This window comes from Piliocolobus tephrosceles, chromosome 5 (genome assembly GCF_002776525.5).
Source record: "Piliocolobus tephrosceles isolate RC106 chromosome 5, ASM277652v3, whole genome shotgun sequence".
NCBI classification, from domain to species: domain Eukaryota; kingdom Metazoa; phylum Chordata; class Mammalia; order Primates; family Cercopithecidae; genus Piliocolobus; species Piliocolobus tephrosceles.
The window spans coordinates 139,194,337-139,215,660 of record NC_045438.1 but is presented as its reverse complement, the minus strand read 5'-3'; the positions used below and the strand labels follow the sequence as shown (position 1 = coordinate 139,215,660).

The window sequence follows — 21,324 nt, the reverse complement described above, 5'->3', positions numbered from 1 at the left end:
TCTGTAAAGGTACAACTCTTACTAATGGAGAAGACATCAGTTTAAATCTGCATAACAAACCTTACTAAACCACTTTGTTCCATATTTTCCTGGTCACTTTCCCATAACTTGCCTCCCCATCTCTCACTCACCCAGAAGCCCCAAACTCCTTTTCCTTTACCTAGCCAAGATGGTATACAGTTGCTAAGAACAACACGAGTTTGAACTCCATGGATTCACTCACACATGATTTTTTTTCAGTAAGTATATTGAAAAAGTTTTTGGAGATTTGTGACAATTTGAAAAAACAGACAAACCCCATAGCCTAGACACATTAGAAAAATTAACAGGCCAGGTGCTGTGGCACACGCCTGTAATCCCAGAACTTTGGGAGGCCAAGATGGATGCATTGCTTGAGCTCAGGAGTTGGAGGCCAGCCTGGGTAACATGGGGAAACCTCATCTCTACAAAAAAAAAAAAAAAATTAACTGGACATGGTGGCACGCACCTGTAGTCCCAGCTACTAGGAAGGCTGAGATGGGAGGCTCTCTGGAGCCCAGGTGGCTGAGGCTGTAGTAAGCCGTGATTGCACCACCTCACTCCAGCTTCCATTTAAAAAAATAAATAAATAAATAAGAGAAAAGTATCTCATGTATAAACCAAAAATAAAATTCTCAGCTCCCCAACTGACAGGAAGAGAGGTAAGACATGCCAGTGATACCCTCCTTCCTTTGGAGTTTAGGGACAACTGACCAGCATTAACATTAAAATAGAGATCATAAGACTGACAAAAGATTCTCTGTGGCAATAAAATAGTCAACTCCAACCTGACTCTGGTATAGCATCACATCACAGATAGCAGGCCCTGAAGGAAATCAAAGTATTTTACCCCAAAATATATTTCTTTGACATATTTTGAAATGACTCTGCAAAGCCATCTCTTGTCGTGGGGATTTGCATTTTGTAGAGAATCCCCTTCCCCTTCCAGGTATTCCTCTGATCCAGGAGAGATTTTACTAATAAGAGTCTGATGTCTTTTAAGGTGCGATAAGAAACATTTATCATCTATTATTTCTGAGGCCTGGAAGCTTCAACTACATAACAAGAATCTTTGCATCCACAAACATCTCCCCCAGCGCCACCTACATGCCCCCTTATCTTAACTCAAGCATTTCTTTCTGCTGACCTCAACTCTTTAGGCAGAGCTTAACTTTCTCAACCTATTGGCAATCAGAAAATCTGAATAATCCCTATGACCTGTGAGCTCCCTTGCTTTGAGATGTCCCACCTTTCTGAGTTGAACCAATGTATACCTTACATGTATTCATTTATGTCTTTGTCAGTGACTTATGGCTCCCTAAAATGTATGAAACCAAGCTGTAACCCAACCATCTTGGGCACATCTTCTCAGGATCTCTTCAGGCTGTGTCACAGGCCATGATCACTCATAAATGGCTCAGAATAAACCTCTTCAAATATTTTACATATTTGGCTTTTCTCATCAACACATAAATGTATAAAATACACATAGATACTACCAAAAAATATACACAAATCTACTATAAAAAACAAAAATTTGGCCAGGCACTTTGGGAGGCTGAGGTGGGCAGATTGCTTGAATCCAGGAGTCCACGATCAATCCGAGCAACATAGCAAAACCCCATCTCTACTAAAAATACAAAAAATTCGCTGGGCATGGTGGCATGTACCTACAGTCCCAGCTACCCAGGAGGCTGAGGTAGGAGGATCACCTGAGCCTGGGAGGTTGAGGCTGAAGTGAGCCAAGATCATGCCACTGCACTCCAGTGTGGGCAATAGAGTGAGACCTTGTCTCAAAAAATAAACAGAATTTATCAAAACCTATGCACACACTTACAGACCACATATGAGCCATTCAAAGTCAAGAGAAAGCTTAACAAAAGATACAGAATTAAATCATAATGGCAAAAAATTAACTGTAGTGTATACTGTTCTACTGTAATTTGATAGCCACTTCCTCCTACCATTGCAATGAGCTCAATTGTTGCAAGTATCTGCCTAAAATGCCATGTGACACTAATCATCTCTGCATGAGCAGCTCATCTATCCAGTAAATTGTGTATAGCAGTAAAGAGTGATTGCTCAAGATTCTTGCATATATTTCATCATGTCTAGAGCAATACCATAAACCTTAAATAACACCATAGGACCCATATGAAGTGTCAATAGTGATGCTGTAAGTTCTCCCAAGAAGCAGAGAAAAGTCATGACTCTATAAAAAGTTGAATTGCTTGATATACACCATAGATTGAGGTCCATTGAGGTCCATTGCTGGGGTTGCTGCCATTTCAGACAGACAATTCATCATGTAAATGATGTAAACTTAAGGTATCAATAAACACAGTATAGTGCCCTATATATATTTTCCTTACGATTTTCTTGATAATATTTCCTTTTCTCTAGCTTACTTTATTGTAAGAATACATATATAAGACGTATAGCATACAAAATATGTGTTGATCAACTGTTTATGTTAATGGTAAGACTTTCAGTCAACAGTAAGCTATTAGTAGCTAAGTTTGGAGTCAAAAGTTATGTGCAGATTTTCGTGTGTGTGTGGGATCGGCAACCCTAAGCCCCAAGTTGTTCAAGGGGCAACTGTATGAGCTCCAAATTCCTTTTTTTTTTTTTTCTTTTTTTGAATCAGAGTCTCGTTTTGTCACCCAGGCTGGAGTGCAACGGCACAATCTTTACTCACTGCAACCTCTGCCTCCCGGATTCAAGCAATTCTCCTGCCTCCACAACCAGCTAATTTTTGTATTTTTAGTAGAGACGAGGTTTCTCCATGTTGCCCAGGCTGGTCTAAAACTCCTGACCTCAAGTGATCCCCCGCTTTGGCCTCCCAAAGTGCTGGCATTACAGGCATGAGCCACCACACCCAGCCATGAGCCCTTATTCTAACTACCGCATTGCATTGTTCACCACTGGGTACTCCCATGTGTACATGCATGAAACCAATGTTAATAAACTTCTATTTGTTTTTCTCTCATTAATCTGTTTTATGCCACTCTCATTTACACAGCCACAGCTGGAGAACCTAAGACAGGCAGAGGAAAAGGATTTTATTTCCTACACTCCCTACACACACCTGGGGAATGTACTCTGCAGGCCACATGATGTTGTTTCTGCATCTGTCTCCCTAGCTTTGTTGCATCACAGTCCCAGTGTCCAGCCCACACAGGCCTCAGTACGTGTCCCTATCACAGCTGCTGCTAGTGCTGAACTCACCTTCCAGGATAGTCTCTAGCATGTCCTTCCATGCTCCAGGGAGCCATGTAAGTGGATGCCATATTGGTTAAGTATTTTGAGTAGCATCCCATTTGAGGGAAGCTGTCACTTAACATGAAACCACCATGAGGTGGCTAATCAATAGCACCTTTCCGCCTGCCTTCAAGTGACAGCCTCCCTTAACATGAAGCCTACCTTATGGTAGCTTCATGTCAAGTGATAGATTCCCTCAAGGGCAAAGTCACAGAATTATCTGCTTCAAAAGCCTGAGTGGATAAACAAAATGTTGCCTATCCAGGGTATCCTAAAATTACCAAGGACTGTGGGAGAAGCAATTGGCAGGACCATCTTCAACACTTCCCATTTTCTGCTGGGGTGAGATCATAGCTGGCTCCAAAGCGTCCAGAGGAATCTAGGGCCTGGTAAGAGGCTGCATGACAGCAAATATACAAGGCTAGGGTGTTCAGCTCAGAGGGCGGACAAAGAACTTGGTAAGATGAAATGAACACTGGCTTTGCAGCAGGCAGACCAGATGCAGCAGATTGCTTTTACCAAAGAAGCCTGCAACACACATTTGTCCCATTCCACATGTTCTCTTTACAGTGTGACTTACGCTCATCCCACCAAGAGGTGAAGTGTTTCCTCTCCTGAACCTAGGCACGGCCTTGCGACTGCTTGGACCAGTGGAATATCTCAGAAGTGATGCTACGTGACTTTCAAGGCTTTCTCAGGAAAAATAAATAAATAAATACAGCTTAAACCTGGCTGGCTCTCTACAACTGCCTCCACTTGCCTTTGGAACTGTCATTAGGTCATGAGGAATACCAGGCCACATGGAAAGGCCATGTGTAGGGGTTTCAGCTGACAGCCCTCGCTGAGGTCTCTGCCAACAGCCAACACCCCCATTAGACGCTGAGTGAAGGACCCTTCGGACGACAACAGCCACCAGATTTCTGACCTTCCAGATGCTACGGAGCAGGGTGAACCCTCCCCACTGTACCCTATCTGAATTTGTAGCCCACAAAAACCATGATAATAAATGATTATTGTTGTCTGAAGCCATTTAGGGTAACAGGTTTTGTGGCAATAGATAATAATATATGCAGTTTGAATGCTGGCTTTGCTCCTTAGTAGCTCTGTGACCCCAGAAAATGAACACACAATTCCCTCGCTTTTAGAGTTCTCCTTCACACCAGAGCTAATGGTTGTGAGATGCCTGACACTCCTGGTTGCTCTCTTAAGTGATCTCATTTATTTGTTTTTCTGCTCACTGGTCATCTTCCCATGTTGAGAAGGTACAACCCTTGAAAGCCATCTTACTCCCCATTTTGCCTCAGTGCCAAGCAAAGCACCTGCCACAGCAACTCACCATCAACACTTGTTGAAGATAACCCAACTAATGTAGCAACCAAGTGCGCACAAAATGCTCTCCACTGGTAGACAACCAACAGGAAGGCAGAGAGGCAACAGGCTAAGTCAGGGAAAAGCAGGGGACATGGAAGCCTGCAGGCAGTCTACATTCCAGGACATTCCAAAGTCAGAAAGTGATCTGAACTACCCTGACTAAGGCAGGGCTGGAAATGCAAAGCGTGCCTCACAGAGCCCAGGGAGCAAGTCCTCCCAGAACTGCCAAGTGGTAGCCTCTCCACCTGGCAACACATCTCCTTTGCGCCTCTTGGGATACAATTATACATTAATTAAATATCATTGAGTGTGTGTGTGTATATATGTGTGTGTGTGTGTGTATATATATATCTATCTCATTGTAATTATATATAATAATACATTAATAATTAGTATTAGTACTAATCAATAGCACCTTTCTCCCTGAAAAGACACTTTCAAAAATGAATACATGAAGTCTGATTGTAGATGAGCATTGACAGATGTACATTTGCAACTGATCTTAATCATCAGGAACATTAACTGTGAACTCAAACAAGCAGTTATCTCAGAATTGTTTTTCTTATTAGTAGGAGGCCTGTATGAAAAACAGTGCTCAGTCATGTTTTAAATTTGGCCAGTAACAATCTTACAAGTTTTCTTCTAAGTACCTTTATAATATCCTCAATCTCACTCCTTCCCACCCCTTTGCACTGGGCACTCTGCTAGTCCCACCATCTGGCTTGAGACTCCTGCACTCCTGCTAGCAGAGTGTCTGGCTCACCTTTGGCCCCAGTAGAACTGTTCACCCTTTGTTTATAATTTACAGCCCACCTAAGTTCAATGCAAGCTTGAGATGATAATTTGGGTCTTTTAGGTTCTAACCATGACTGTTCTACAGCTCCTGCTACTGTTTCTTTTCTTTCTTTTTTTTTTTTTTTTTTTTTTGAGATGGAGTTTCACTCTGTTGCCCAGGCTGGAGTGCAGTGGCACAAACTCACTGCAACCTCTGTCTCCTGGGTTCAAGCAATTATCTGCCTCAGCCTCTGGAGCAGCTGGGATTACAGGCACCCACCATCACACCCAGCTAGTTTCTGTATTTTTAGTAGAGACAGGGTTTCACCATCTCGACCAGGCTGGTCTTGAACTCCTGACCTCGTGATCCACCCACCTCGGCCTCCCAAAGTGCTGGGATTACAGGCGTGAACCACCGCGCCCAGCCTCCTGCTGCTGTTCTGATGCCAACTATTCATTTTCCACACTGCAGGCTTATCTACTCCATTGGCTTCTTCTCTTTTCCTAGAGGATATTCCACTGTGGGAAGAAGAGAGACTCACATTAAGTCCAACTGGTCCCAGGTGGATAATCACAGTGGAACGTTGTTCAAGTACTGGTCTAAGATTCAACCAGCTCGTGCTTTAGTGGAAGTTCAGAAATTGGCACTTAACTGGTCAATGAATGACAGGGGCCCATCCAACCCTTGCAGCTCTCTTACAAAAATCTGAGAATCATTTTAAAAATCAGTGCCAAAGTAAAAGAAAAGTTGAGCTTCAAAAAAGCACTCTCCAAGACGACACAAAAAATGTTTAAAGTCTCAGGCAAGTGTTTTGGCCCTTGCCCATTCAAATTTTTTTTTCATTTTGATAGCAAATTATTTCCAAAATGCTCAGAGTTCCTAGACAAAGATGTTTAAGGTTGGAAGCACTCAGTGGCCATCTCATCCATTACCTTCCAGCAGTCATCATTCTTTTACTGTTCTTAGTTCCTGGGAAGGAGCGTCCCTAGAGGGGACGCTTAGGCACTTGCTCCAGGCTCCCAATTCAGGCCGACTACTGTCGAGGAACTCATTAAACAGCAGGGACAGAGGCTAACATTCATGCAACATATACCATGGCCCAAGGGCCATCCTAGGCACCTGAATGTACAATTTATATAGTCTTTGTACCCAACATATAGAGGAATGTATTATTATTGTTATTCTCATTTTTATAGATGAGGACATGGGGAATAGAGACTAAGAAAATGTTTGCATGTGGTTGGATCTGATGCCCTGGCAGTCTGACTCCAGAGCCCACACTTTTAACCAGTAGTGTCCTCACTCACTAATCTCAGACTTAATCATGTCCTGCTTTATTCTGCTAAGCCCTCAATGGATCAATAAAACACCTCTTTTCACCCTCTGCTTCAAAGCCTTTTCATGAACTTGGAGTCCTCTGAGCCTTCCTTCTTGGATTGAAGCCCATTCTGTTCACAGGAAGAGTGCAAGGTGCCGAGCCACACTGTTCACTGGTTTATTGAGATTCGGGGAGATCCTTCCCCAAGAGACACCACAGTGTGAAAGGGACGCCACCTCCCGCCCCGTAGGTCCATCTGTCTATCCCAACAGTCAAGGGTGCCCTCCTTTAGTCAGGATTCTCATCAACTATCCACTGGAAGCAGCTCTCCAAACCTGCCCCCACTTATTTTTCCTTAATTCTCCTCCAAAAAAAAAAACCACAAAACAAAAGGGAGCAGTCTTGGGAGAAGATGATTGTGAGTATAGACCGAGGGTGGTACATGAGTACAATGGAGAAGGGGGGAGTCTGAGCAGAAATGGAGATTCCGCGATGAGGAGAGGGTGTGGATGGCCCCACCAGACAAGAATTGGGGAAAAGTGCATAACAATGTGCAGGGTAGGGTGCTTATGGCTCTGTTAGAAGAATACCATGATTTAAGGGAAGAAGGTACACAAGGTACATGGAGGGTACACAGGGAAAGTACATGGATGTGTGCAAACAGGAAAGACACGACTCAGCATGCTAGACAAATTGCACATGCCTACCCAAACACGCTCAAGGGCAGACCCATAACCGTGAGTGGGGCACACGTAGCTGTGAATGCAGGATGCCTGAGAGCACATGTGACTGAACATGAAGAAAGCACATGAGAAAAACACAGTGCACACGAGCATGTTCAGTGGGCACACGCAGGAGAGGGGAGGATGCATGTGTGCTGAGCGTGAGTGCACAAAGAGCAGAGGCAAGGAGCATGTGAGCCTTGGCGAAAAGAATGAGCCCCCAAAAGAAGCAAAATTCAGGGGGAGACAAATGTGAGAAAGTGTGGAAGGGCAAGTAAGATGGAAAGAGATTATGACAGTGGAGAAAAGGAGAGGCCCCTTTGGGGTGGAAAGAGCACTTGTGGGGAGACCTCTGCTGGACAGGAACAGAGCACAAAGGCAGAGGAGCTGCAGGGGTTGCCGTGGTAACTAGAAGAGGGTGTTGCATGGGAAGAGAAAGATGCAGTGAGGCTGCTGAGGAGGCAGCGCGTGAGCAGTGAGCAGCTTCAAGCCAGGTACGAACTAAATTGTGAAGAGGTGATACAAAATTACATGAAGCAGTGAGAGAGAAAAAGGTCTGTTTCCCAGAGGTATGAGAGACCCAAATCAGCCCAGGACTCACAGGGGGACATGTATTTACAAGAGATGAGATTGGATAGCATGTTCTTCCCAGCTGGGGATGGGGACCCCCTGCTTCCTGAGTCCCCTGGCCTTCCTGTCTCCCTTTCCCGCCCACTACTGGCCTGTCCTCCCTCACCCTGCCCTCACTTATAAAGCAAATGCACTCGACTCCCATCACAGCTAAGCCGGTCGGGGGGCTCAGGGGGTCCCCTGGGCAGGCCCCCAGAGGGGTCTGGGGGTGTTGGCGGGTGGCGCCGGGAGCGGAGCTGCTGCCGAGACTGGAGTTGATGGCGCAGTTCAGAGACACGCTCCTCTTTCTGGAGGAAGAAGCACAATTGGGAGAGTAGGAGAAGAGGAGGTGATGAAGGGGTGGGGAGGAGGGAAAGAGAGGAAGGGCACAGAAAAATGTAGGGGGGAGGATATAGGGTAAGTGGACAGAAGAAATTAAAAGGAGAAGTCAAAATAGAACAAGAAAAGCCAGAGAACATAATGGGGATACCAATAAAAAAATGAGATCAGGGAAATAAGAGAGAATTTAAAAACAAAAGGAAAAAGTGCGGAAGGAGAGAAAAGTCAGTGCACAGAGCTTCCAATAAATCAGAGAGATTTGTGTCAACCCAGTTGGAACATCCCTCTCTTTGGCATTGCACCAGCCCCTAATGACAGCCTGGGGCACAGTGAACGCCTGCCCAGGTCCTTTATGCTGGGGCTGCATGCGACACCCAGCTGCTGTGAGTGTTGACTACTAGAGGCTCACTGCTGCCTCTCTTCAGTTGCCACCCACAGCCAACAGCCATCCTCTTGCCTTAAGGAGGCTGAGTCAACCACATAGCTCCCACTCCAGAGCCCCTCCACCTGTCAGGCCAACACTGGATTTTGCCTGAGACAGAATCTTGCTCAGCCCTTTCCCCTCCCCTATCCTGCTCCACTCACTCCTTACAGGTTGTTCTCCTAGGACCCTCCCTCCATGAACCAAGAACATCTGACCCTGTACCTCAGGCTTGGCTTCAGACAACCCGAGCTAAGACACAAGCCTCCTGGACCCCACCACTCCAACACCCCACCCTGACACCCACCCCCGCACCTCAGCAATGATCTTTTCCAGTTCGCGGTTCTCCTTCTCCAACAGCCGGGACTTCTCCTCCTCGTTGTTGTTGGTCGATGACCCTGTCTTCATGGTGTCCTGCGCCTCTGACTGCCATTCCCCTCGGGTGATCAGCCTGCGCATCTGGGGGCAAATGTTTGGGTGTGTGGTGGCCCAGCAGGGGCTGTACTAGTGAATGGCTGATGGAAAGTTAGAGGTGGAAAGAATGCCGATAAGAGAGTTGGGCCCAAACAAGGGGAGGAGTGAGAGGAGGGTGAATGGAAGGGCAGAGGAACTCAGTACTGTAGGAAGGAGGGAGGGAGGGAACATGGGACTAAAGAGGGTGAGAGAAAAAATAGAACCTCACCTTGGGCACAAAGAGCACAACAAGAGTAATATAGGAGGAGAAAACTATGGCAAGAGAGGCAAAGGCAAAGGCTGCATCCTGCTGGCTGGACAGAATCATGGTGACAGGAGCGGTGATGAGGCACAGGACCTAGAGGGAAAGACACATTGAGGGAGTCTCAGGTCTGCAGGCTCAGACAAGATCCAGAGTTTACTCCCCATGGGAGGGAGCCTATGCAGACAGCTTCCTGGTGAACTTTCCCTTTGAAAGGGATCCAAATTCAGGATCATCCTGAAATACAGACTGAGAAAAATCTCAAACTGTCCCAAACCAGTTTTCACTCTTGGTTGACCACTCCCCTCAAGGCAGGAACTCCCAGGATCTCTGCACACATTCCAGGTCCTCCAGAGCCGGTCCCTGGTAGGAAACGCCAACAGAGTCCAGTCCATCAACCCACAGACAAGCAGTTTACCTTCTCTGTGTTTCTGTTTCCTCACCTATAAAGTGGGGATACTAATATCTACTTCATTGGGTAGCTGTAAGATTAATGACACAATGTCTACAGTGAGCTTAGTAAACTGTAAAGTGCTTTGTAAACCTGAAGAATTAACAAACTTTTTAAGACTCCTAAGCCACCGATCCCAGATCTAGCATCGATGCTTCCTAGTTCATCACATCTGGGCTGCGGTGGTCAGCCCACAGGGTCAACGCCAGGGGGTCAATGCTCACGGCCACATTGTAGATAGCCATGCCTACAGCCCGGTGGTCATTGATCTTCTCAGTGGACACACTCTTGGTCTCATAAGCAAGGAAGATTCCCAGGAGCAGCAGCAGTCCCTTATAACCGTAGAAAATGCCTAGAATGGCAGGAGAGAGTCACTTGAGCAACAAGGACCACAATGCTCCTCACTCAGTCCCCATCCCCTCTCTGCCCTTCACCTACTCTGCAATGGAAAAGGGGCCCTCCTCTCCAATCCAGCCCCTCTGACCTAGCAAACCTCACCCTGTATCCCCCACCCTCTATGTCCACCCAGCTTGGCCGGACCTCATCACTTTTTCATGGGATTCACACAGGAAGGCAATGGTGGCGAGCTGCTGTCAGTCAGGCAAGAGCTTGCTGAATATCTAGAAATAGGCCAGTCTGGGCCACACATGCCTCACCCTTACCCTCCAGGGGGGAAAGTGGTTTTCCAGGCAGAGGGTAGGTTTGCCATTTGTGACCATGAATCGAACAATGTTAACAAGGCCAAGGGGGATCTAGAAGATAATGTCGGGTCTGGAGGTGGATTACCCTCACTTGTCCCTCTGCTGAACACAAGTTCATCCGTGCTTTGGGCCCTACGCTCCTCACAGCAAAAGAGCAACTCTCCCCTATTCTCAGAAAAGATTAGTGCAATAACAAAGAGTAGGGTGTTCAAACTGGGTTGAGAAGCTCTCTACCTCCTCTTCCAAAGACCCCTCTCCCTCCGAGTCCTTTGCCCTTGCCTTCCCTCTTGCCTTTGTGCATCCCTGCCCTCCTTTGCCCACACCCCACACACCAAGCCACGTGTTCATCTTCCTGGAGCTGCAATGCTCCAGCTGAGGCAGAATAGAGACGTCGATATCTTCCTTTGGTTCCTCCTTGGCAAATGTCTAGGGGAGAAACAAGGTCACAAGAAAGATGGCTGCCAGCCTCCCCTCCTCTCCTCAATGCTTCTCTGGCTTCCAGCTGTTCTCCTATGAGACCCTCAATGCTGATGCCAAATCTCACTCCAGGCCTGAGAATGTTTTCTTGAACCCTTGCAGGTGCTTCTTCCCCACTTTCCCTGATGCCTGGAAGTTCTACACACCCTTCCCAGATCCCCACCCCTTCCTTTCTTCAGCTATCTGGAGGAATCTTTCTTTCTTCAGAATCTGGAGGCCTATGAGGGGCTCCTTCTAGGAAGGAAAGGAAGAGCTTCCGGTATGAGGAAAGCACTCTCACCAAGTAGCTTCGTCCCTCGAGACCACACACAACCCCTGGGCCCTGATGGCCACTGAGCCCTGCTCATTCTCCCGACCACAGCACCTCCTCTCCAGCGGTACCTCAATGGTTCGATGCAGAGGGTCCACAATCTGCCAGATGGCCAGAGTGAGGACATCCATGCCCACCAGCAGGCCCACTGTGGCATACAGCTTCCAGGGTTCCAGAGTCTGGATAAATATGTGGGGAGAACAGGCACATCAGGCGAAAATGCTCTGCGCCCCAGGAGCCAAGGATCAGGGGGCTAAGGATTGGGCAGCAACTCACCTTTCTCCACTCCTTCTTTTCTTCCTTCTTTGTGAAGACCGTGTGGACCCACCAAATCTTGGTGAACATGGAGCCATAGCCCAGACTAAAGCCCAGGCCCAGGAGCCAGAGGCGGGCCTAGAAAAGAAGAGAGGGCACAGGCAGAATAGGGTAGGGTAGTAGCAGGGACTGCAGTAAGGATGGGCAGAACCCTAAGGGAGTGTGGGCAGGGAGCACATGGTGACACAGGGAGGATGGGAAAATGTTAACAGGATGGGGAGTGGCAGGGAGAGGGCAGTCTCCCCACCTTGAACAGTTCCTCCCATCCACCCTCTACTTCCACACCACCAAGGTGATCTTGCTAAAACCTCTCCACCCACTCCCCAGTATCTATAAGTTACAGCCTGAACACTTCTGGATGTGACACAGACCCTTCACAACATGCTCCCACCCACCTGTCCAGCTAGGCTCATCTCCCAGCCCTGCATCTACTCCACGCTCCAGCCATGCTCAACTACCCACTTTCTCTTCATCTACTCTCTTTCAAGTATTTTCTAGCCACACGATGCTCCCTACGCCCCTGAAGTAGCCTTCCTTTATTTCTCTAGCTGATAAAATCCTATTTGTCCTTCAGTATTCAAATGCACCTCTTCACGGAGGTCCACCCAATTATGCCAACAGTGACTGCATTCCCTTCTTTGCCCCCAAAGCACTCTGTGCAGATCTCTACTCTGGAACCTCTCCTACTGCACTGCAGCTAATTGTCTGCTTCTCCAGCTGCACTCTGGCCTCACTGGGAACAGAGGATTCCTGATGAACTGCATGTGCATGTGCATGGAAATGCCATGTGCACAGATGTATGATCAGGACAGCACAGAGCAGAGGAAAAAGAGAGAGCAAGGACAGGCAGGCAGATCAGGAGAAAGAGTGGGTGTTTCCACCAGTGCAACAGAGAACCACTCAGCTATCACTGTTGAAACTGGCCTCTCCCCAGAGCGCTAGAACTTTCCATGTACCAACAGTCCCAGAGCCCCTCCTCCCTGTGTGGCAGTGGTCCCTTCCCCCCAACTCTCTCTGCTGTCTGTTTTGATCTCTGCTTCCATCCTTCCAAACCCAACAGAGGCTCCCAAGGGAAGTCCACAGTTCTGATTCTCAGCCCCCATACCACAGACAAGCAACCATTGTTCAGGAGACCTCTGAGCAAATCCCCTTCCTTTGCCTTCAATGGCTCCCTCCTCTTCTCTGCAAGGCCTGCCATGGCAACCTTGGAACTGACAAGTGAACTACAGAATGAAAATGGCCTGCAGGCACAGAAAGAAGGGACAGAGCCAAACAGAGACCAGAGGGGTGATGCTAGAAGGAAAGAACAGGGACAAGAGTCAGGGAAAGCTGAGGAGGAAAGGCAGAGAACCATAAACCATGGAAGGCGCTCCTGAGACGGGTGGGAGAGCCACATTCTGTGAGGAATTTGCCCACCACCTCCTCACCTGGCAGACGAAAGGGAACTGGTTCCTCCCAATGTGGTAACCATCCAGCCCCAGGGGGAAGACAGCAGCTAATGCCAGTGAGCAGCCCACAGCAGTCAGGTTGTTCAGGTTGGGCTGTGAGTTCTGGATATAACTAGGGCAGAGGTGGAGAGGGTGACAGGGAGAGATAATTACCCCTCTTCTCCAGGGAGGCTGAGCTCTCCAAATACCATGCAACAGCATGACCCTAATTTCAGGGCCAGGGGCTAAAGGAAGACAGGATTGGAGAAGACAGTGGAGCCTTGAGAGGCAAAGCAATGCAGTCATGGGGCTGGAGATGGAGTTGCAGAGGGCTTCCCAAGCACAGGCTCCCACTAGAATACAGGCTATCTATGTAGAGTCCAAGACTGTGAGACCTGGCCCCAAAGGTTGTTTTTATCTCTTCTTTTCTTTTTCCTTCCAGTTAGCTACTTTGAAGTAGGAGTGGGGGTTATATCTGGTTTGCCTGTTTTCATTCTTAACAAGTCAGAATGAACAACTCCATGATACATGGCCATGCGAGTTACACAGGTTTCATTCTCATCCTGTCCAGGAACATGATCAGTATCTCAGAGAGGCAGACAAGGAAAACATCAGAAGAGAAACTTACCGGACATGTGAGTTGTAGATGTTAAAGGACAGACAGACAACAGCTAGGACAATGCCCAGGCTGGAGAGAACCGAGACGGAGATAAAGAGTTTCTGTGACAGGAAGCGGAATGTCTTGATGACCAGGGTCTGGTCAGCTGGGGGGGACCCTCCTGCATGGCACAGGGGAGGAGGAGGGGAAGGGAAAAGAGAAGGGAAGGAGGACAAAGGAATGAAGATGGGATAGGAGAAAAGGGCAAAGAACTAGATTGCTGACAGACTTCAGTCATTGGCTGGGGACATGAGGCCCTAACTGCACTGAACAGAGGTTACTGCAGGCAGAATGCTCAGTGCCACTGGGGCCGTTAGGAAGCAACCAGAAACGAGATGAGAAGATGGAGTGAATGGTCTGTCCATAGGTTGGGAAATGCTGAGGCATGTCACCAAAGTTGTAGTCTTTGTTTTTGTTTGTTCTTTAAGTTTTTCTGTCTTTCTTACAGCAAAGGAAAATGGGAAGAGAAAGAAGGGGATAACTAAAAAATGTTATAAAGTCTCTTATAACCCAAATCAAAGTTTCAAATGACAACTATTGAATCATAAAGCTAAAAAGGCCTTGAAGTATCTAGTGTGGACACCTAATCTTAAGACAAAAAAAAAAAAAAAAAGAAGGAAAACTAATCTGAAATTTTAATCCTGGCAGGGTGATATTCCCAAAGATGTTTTCCAGTTATTATTACGGGTTCAAATTTGTCAGAGTTCACCAAAAAAACTAATTTCAATTTGCTTAGGTTTTTTTTTTTAAGAATAATTTAGGCCATGCAGCATTTATAGCAACTCAGAACACTGTCCTAAATTCAAATTGTAAAAAAAAAAAAGGGCAAAACTCCAGCAGTGCTGGGAATGACTAGATTTCCACTGGGCAGGGCAGATGGCAAGATGGCAGCCGTCTTCAATGGCTGGGCCTCCCCTTCATTCTCAAGGAGCCTTTCTTTTATCAGTAGGTCCTTCCTTTTGTCCCCCTTCAGTTTCTCTCCTATGTCCTATCATTTAGGCCAAACACACAAAGAATAACTGCTTACTTTCCCTCTTTAAAAAGTATATTTTGAGGGATGAAGTACTACCTATTAGGTACAATGTACACTATTTGGGTGACAGGCGCACTAAACGCCCAGACTTCACCACTATGCAATATATTCATGTAACACAACTGCACGCGCACCTCTAAAATTACATAAAAATAGGAAATTTTTAAAAAATGCATATAAAAATAACAAGCACATTTTGGCAGATGACAATTACATGAGGTTTTCCCTCCTCCTCCATAGTTTAAGCAACCATTAAACTAAAGAGACAGACAAAGAGACAGCTCTGGGCTTGAAGTAGCTGGTTCAAATATATCAAGACACCAGGACATCTGGGAAACCCAAATGGAGTTTCCATTTCCCGCCCTCTGCCCACCCCCTGCCTCTAATCCCCAGTTACCCCAGCAATGTACTATTAAAAATAGTATAACCACCCCCTATTCCCTCTCCAAATACACCAGTCTCCCCTACCCACGCCTTAGGGGTTGTATTCACTCTCACTTAACCCTTTCTCCTAGCCCAGCTGCCAGCCACATACCAACCTAATAGTCTCCACCATTCCATCCTCACTCAAAGGCATGACTTTTTCCCTTGATTGTCCAGAGGGGCTGAAGGAAAATACAAACAAGATCCACTCACCAATCCACTTATCTGTTTTGGACCAGGAAAGATCATCCTTTGTGCTGTCATAGTAGCCAATCTTCTTGTAGCTGCCACCTGGGCAGACGACAATAAAAGGAGTGACCACAGGGAGCCAAAGAGCTGATCCTAGGCATTTTCACCTTCCCACTTCCCTAGAGCTTTGCATGGCTGTATCTGATTTTATTTTCACCTGAGGCCCTAAAGGATGCTTGGAAGGACCTACGAGTTGCTTGAATCAGCAACATGACTTAAAAGCAATATAAGGTGGTTCCTAAGGCAACTCAAATAAATAAGAATATCTATGTTTAAAAGTCTTCAGTGAGGAGGCTCCACAACATGTCTGCCACCTATTCCATTCCTCACACCTCTCTCGGTGAGATGTCTCTCACTTTGATTTTGGCTTCTAAAGCTTTACACATATTTCTGCTTATTCTTCCTCTCATGATGGGCAGGCTCTATTTTCCCAGTGGCTTTCATTTTAATTTTAGAACATTCTCTTCCGTTGGCTTAGGTTTTAATTCCTTGGATAAGTTATATCTGCCTCTTAAAGCGCCATTGAGTAAAATTTGGTCACTTCCAAGATTTCTCTTCTAGAACTGTTTCCGTTACCATAACTTTTCCTTCAAAAGCCAACTCACACTCCTTTCACCATGGCTGAAGTCCACTTCCTCTTGTCCTGGATACAAAGAGAAGCTGAGAGGATGTGGAGGTGGGGAGAAAGGAAGAAAGAAACTTTTCACAGGAGGCCAAGAAATAGCTCTCTTGGCCATGCCGTAAAAGACTGAGAGCCGGGTGGAGCAGAAAAATTAACTCCTAGAAGTTCTGCAAATACCTAAGTGTGCTAAGTTTCAAGAAAATACAATCTACAAAAGCCAAGCTATACACACTGAAGATAAATTAGAAATGATAGTTTACACATCAAGGAAATTTGGCGGATTCCCTTAAAAAAATGTAGCAGTTCTCCTAGATTCAGCTTTCTTGAGTCTAACTGACAGGTCATCAACCTCTCAACCCAAGCCACTCAAGGGGAACTTTGTGAAATTAATGGAAGCCACTGGGAAAGAGAGTAGCTGTTTTTAATTTACACACCTCTTTTCTTTACCTTTTTCTTTGAGACAGAGTCTCACTCTGTCACCCAGGCTGGAGTGCAGTCGCATGATCTCGGCTAACTGCAACCTCTGCCTCCTGGGATCAAGTGATTCTCCTGCCTCAGTCTCCCAAGTAGCTGGGACTACAAGTGCCTACCCCCACACCCAGCTAATTTTTTTTTTTTTTTTTTTTGTATTTTTGGTAGAGGCAGGGTTTCACCATGTTGGTCAGGTTGGTCTCAAACTCCTGACCTCATGATCTGCCCGCCTTGGCCTCCCAAAAGTGCTGGGATTACAGGGATGAGCCACCACACCCAGCCTACACACCTCTTTTCGAGAGCAAAACCAGTGCAACTCAAAGACATCAATCTTCTTGTAGCTAAGCTTTTTATTATTATTATTTACAAGCTTGATGAACAGGGTTAAAAGAAAAGGGCAGAAGTGGGGAGGTGCCAGGGCAATCTTGTGATGTCTGTGATATTCTTCCCCAGGTGGCATCCCAGCCCAGCCCCAGCCGGGCCCCCATGTCCAGTCCCCTCCTGCCCCAGTACTCACCCTGCAGCTGCTCGATAAGCGTCCATGCCATCCGAGAGCCACTGGCATCAAACACCACATGGCCCTAAGGGAAGGAACATGTGGAGGAAGGCAAAGGGGATAAAAGCAGGAGTGAAAGAGAACATCAGGGACTCTTTCAATCCTTCTGTTTTTGATGTAATTGAGCCTCTGAATGAATGCTATTTATGGCATTTGCCTGCATATAGGACATACCCCAGATGCCCATACCCTAGATTTTAGAAACATTATTCTTTGGAGAAGGAGCTTCACTCATGAGATTTGAATGGGAAAAAATCCCCAGACAGAACACCAGCAGGCTTCGGGTTGTGTGGCCTAAGCAAGTCAGCAAATCTCTCTGGAAACTAATCTTTTCATTTTAAAAGGAATAAGAAGATGACCTTTCAGACTGTTTTGTCTTTCAAAATCCTACAATTCTCACCTGACTCATGGATACTCGGACTAGTTTGAAAAGAAATGAGGGGAGGGGTTTAAAAAAATGGAATACATCCTTTTTTTCCCTCTAGTCTTTGATGGGTTTTTCAAATTTGAAGATCCCTACTTCTCTGGTCGGAGACTGATTATTGCAAAGAAGTAACTAAGAAAAACAGAGAATGCATGTTTGTAGAAGGTGCTTCTCGGGAGTCTCTCTTGAGATTGGGAAGACAGGGGAGTATAAAGGAAGTTGCTGTAACTCACAGAGACACCCTCAAAGGACGACGAGTTCATTGCCCGGTAGATTTGGTCGGTAATGGTCTGGTTGTTGTAGTTGAAGTCCTCCAGGCGCACGCCAGAACGGCCGCCTCCTCCAGATGTCTTGTTCAGGGCCAATGCCAAGGCCCAGATGGCATCATAGGCCAGCGGTGCCTCCTGGAAACCTCCTGTCTCCTCAGGATGTCTTTTCAGTCGCTTGGTTAGTTTCTCGACAAATTCCTGGGATGTCTTGGGAGGAAAAAATCATGAGGAAAGAACTGAAATGTGTGTGGGTGTGGGGGAAGGGGTACAATCCAATTCTGGCTCAAACACTTCTACTTGAATGGATGGTTTGTGTTACTGTTGTCAGATTGGGCATATGTACATTCAAAATCTTTAACTATACCCATGTGTCTACCTTAGATCGGAAGCTACTAGACTAGAGCAGGGATTAGCTGTGTCCGGTGGTCTTAGTGTGTATAGTTGCTAGCTCAGAACTGCAAACAGAGAAGTTTGACAAATAAACACTCCGGCTAATGAGTGGCAAAGGATGGAAGGTAGAGCTAGAGTAAAGGGGGAGACATGGATATTCCAATGAAGAGTTGTGACATTGATGTTCTCTGATCCTTCTGACTTTCTTCATAGAGTTAACCCAGGATCTAACAGCTCCTACAATTCTGAAAGATTCTAGAAAAGGTGATAGCACAGTCTTCTCACTCTGCTTGCCAACCAGGAGGAATTTTCTTCAGCGTGCTAACTTCTTGCCATTCTTGTGAGCTTTCAGTTCACTTCCTCTTAGAGGGCTTTCGGAAGACTGAAAACTACAGAAATATCCTTCACATTTTTGAAGTCCATTACTCAATCCTACCCACACCCCTCCTAACACTCAACCTTCTTTTTCCAAGAAAGCTAAAAAGAATTATAGTTCCTTTAACTCTCTCATGAACTGGGTCAAGAGACCAGACTTCATATACCTTGCAGTAACCTTGTTTGGCTAAATAACTGTAAGTAAATTATTTAACCTCTTGGAACTACATTCTACATACTGGAGAAAATCACATCACTCCTTCCTTACCTCACAGAAACCATACAAGGAAAAGCTTAGCAACTACTTCTTGGGAAACCACAAGTAACACACAGGGGACCATACAAATAATTGTTTGGGTTTGGAATGTATTAACACAAACACTAATGAAAGAATAAATAGATGAATGAAGAATAAATAAGTAACTTTGTTCCTCATGCCTTGCTCACTTTTTCTCCAACTTTCTAGAGAGATGGAGAAGTGAGATATGCAAAGGGCACAGGCAGTGTAGAGCAGTGGCTACTACATTGGGATTTGAAGCAGCCTGGGCTTTGAAGATGCCTGGGTTCTACCCTTGGGTAGAATGGGCCTGGGTTCTACCCTTGAGGACAAGATCAAATCCCATCCCTTTCTTAATCATCAGCATCTAGCACTGTGCCTAACCATAATGAAGTCACAATAAATGTCCATTGGATAAGGCCAGTGAAAATACTCTGTAAAGTATTTAACAGTACATATACACATCATTATACATTTGTCCAAACCCACAGAATATATAACACCAAGGGTGAACTCTAATGTAAACTATGGACTTTGGGTGATTATGATGTATCAATGTCGGTTCATCAGTTGTAACAAATGTACCACTCTAGTGGAGGATGTTGATAATGTGGAAGGCTACGCATGTGGGGAGTATATGGCAAGTCTCTGTACCTTCATCTCAATTCTGCTGTGAAACTAAAACTGCTTTAAAAAAAAAAAAAATGCCAGGCACAGTGGCTCATGCCTGTAATCCTAGCACTTTGGGAGGCCGAGGTGGGCAGACTGCCTGAGCTCAGCAGTTCAAGACCAGCTGGGCAACATGGTGAAACCCCATCTCTACCAAAATACAAAAAATTAGCTGGGTATGGTGGTGTGCACTTGTAGTCCCAACTACTCAGTAGGCTGAGGGCTGAGGCTAGAGAATCACTTCAATTCGGGAGGTGGAGGTTACAGTGAGCTGAGATGATGCCACCACACTCCAGCCTGAGCAACAGAGCAAGGCTCTGTCTTTAAAAAACAAAAAAAAATTATTTTAAAAAGGCTTTATAAAAAACAAGTCAGGCTGGGCACAGTGGCTCGGTGGCTCATGCTTGTAATCCCAGCACTTTGGGCGACTAAGGCAGGTGGATCACCTGAGGTCAGGAAATTCTAGAGAGCCTGGCCAACCTGGTGAAATCCCGTCTCTACTAAAAATACAAAAATTAGCTGGGTGTGTTGGTGGGCTCCCGTAATCCCAGCTACTTGGGAGGCTGAGGTAGGAGAATCGCTTGAACTCAAAAAGCAGAGGTTGATGTGAGCGGAGATCATGCCAATCGCACTCCAGCCTGGGCAACAGAGCAAGACTCCATCTCAAAAAAAAAAAAAAAAAAAATTAGCCGGACTTGGCTGGGTGCAGTGGCTCATGCCTGTAATCCCAGCACTTCAGGAGGCCGAGGAGAGAATCACGAGGTTAGGTGTTCAAGACCAACCTGACCAACATGGTGAAACCCCATCTTTACCAAAAATACAAAAAAAATTAGCTGGGCATGGTGGTGTGCGCCTATAATCGCAGCTATTCAGAAGGCTGAGGCAGGGGAATCGCTTGAACCCAGGAGGCAGAGGTTGCAGTGAGCTGAGATCGCACCATTGCACTCCAGCCTAGGCAACAGAGCAAGATTCCATCTCAAGAAAAAAAAAAAAAAAAAAATCAGCCAGAGTTGGTGGCATATGCCAGTGATGCCAGCTTACTTAGGAGGGACTGAGGTGGATGGATGGCTTGAGCCCAGGAGGTCAAGGCTGCAGTGATTGCACCACTGCACTCCTGCCTGGGCAACAGAGGGATACTTTATCTCAAAAAAAAAAAAATAAAAGTCCGTTGGATAGATAAAGGGATGAATTCATATTCTAATCATTTTACCTGCTATGAAATCTCAAAAAAGTTATTAAACCTCACTAGTTGGTTATTCAGCTTTAAAATGAGAATAATACTATCTAAAATAGTGTGAAATGAAATTAGAACATGTATAAAAATGCTGGGTATAAAGTAAGTTACATTTTTTCTATGTGAATTTCCTTGACTCTAAACCTCATCTTTGTTACTGATACTCAGTTCTGTAATTTCAGCCAAATATTTCAATATTTCAAGTCCATATTTCTTTTCTTTTTTTTCTTCTTTCTCTCTCTTTTTTTTTTTTTTTTTTTTTTTTTTTTGAGACGGAGTCTTGCTCTGTCGCCCAGGCTGGAGTGCAGTGGCTGGATCTCAGCTCACTGCAACCTCCGCCTCACGGGTTCACGCCATTCTCCTGCGTCAGCCTCCCGAGTAGCTGGGACCACAGGCCCCAGCCACCTCGCCCAGCTAATTTTTTGTATTTTTAGTAGAGACGGG

General features: G+C 45.9%; 1 protein-coding gene across 1 annotated transcript in view; it reads right to left on the bottom strand.

The window, feature by feature from the left end:
- Positions 1 to 6,904: 6,904 nt before the first annotated feature.
- The window catches only part of GABBR1 (gamma-aminobutyric acid type B receptor subunit 1), a 30,675-nt gene continuing 16,255 nt past the window's right edge, over positions 6,905 to 21,324 (bottom strand). Inside the window, exons 12-23 of the mRNA XM_023191584.3 lie at positions 17,900 to 18,142; positions 17,204 to 17,267; positions 15,558 to 15,635; positions 13,859 to 14,009; positions 13,231 to 13,363; positions 11,765 to 11,881; positions 11,560 to 11,667; positions 11,034 to 11,127; positions 10,225 to 10,352; positions 9,517 to 9,645; positions 9,150 to 9,293; positions 6,905 to 8,382 (exon numbers count right to left, since the gene is read on the bottom strand). Of these exons, the coding sequence (XP_023047352.1) occupies positions 8,209 to 8,382; positions 9,150 to 9,293; positions 9,517 to 9,645; positions 10,225 to 10,352; positions 11,034 to 11,127; positions 11,560 to 11,667; positions 11,765 to 11,881; positions 13,231 to 13,363; positions 13,859 to 14,009; positions 15,558 to 15,635; positions 17,204 to 17,267; positions 17,900 to 18,142 (1,563 nt within the window). The 3' untranslated portion in view covers positions 6,905 to 8,208. The remainder of the gene's footprint in view (positions 8,383 to 9,149; positions 9,294 to 9,516; positions 9,646 to 10,224; positions 10,353 to 11,033; positions 11,128 to 11,559; positions 11,668 to 11,764; positions 11,882 to 13,230; positions 13,364 to 13,858; positions 14,010 to 15,557; positions 15,636 to 17,203; positions 17,268 to 17,899; positions 18,143 to 21,324) is intronic.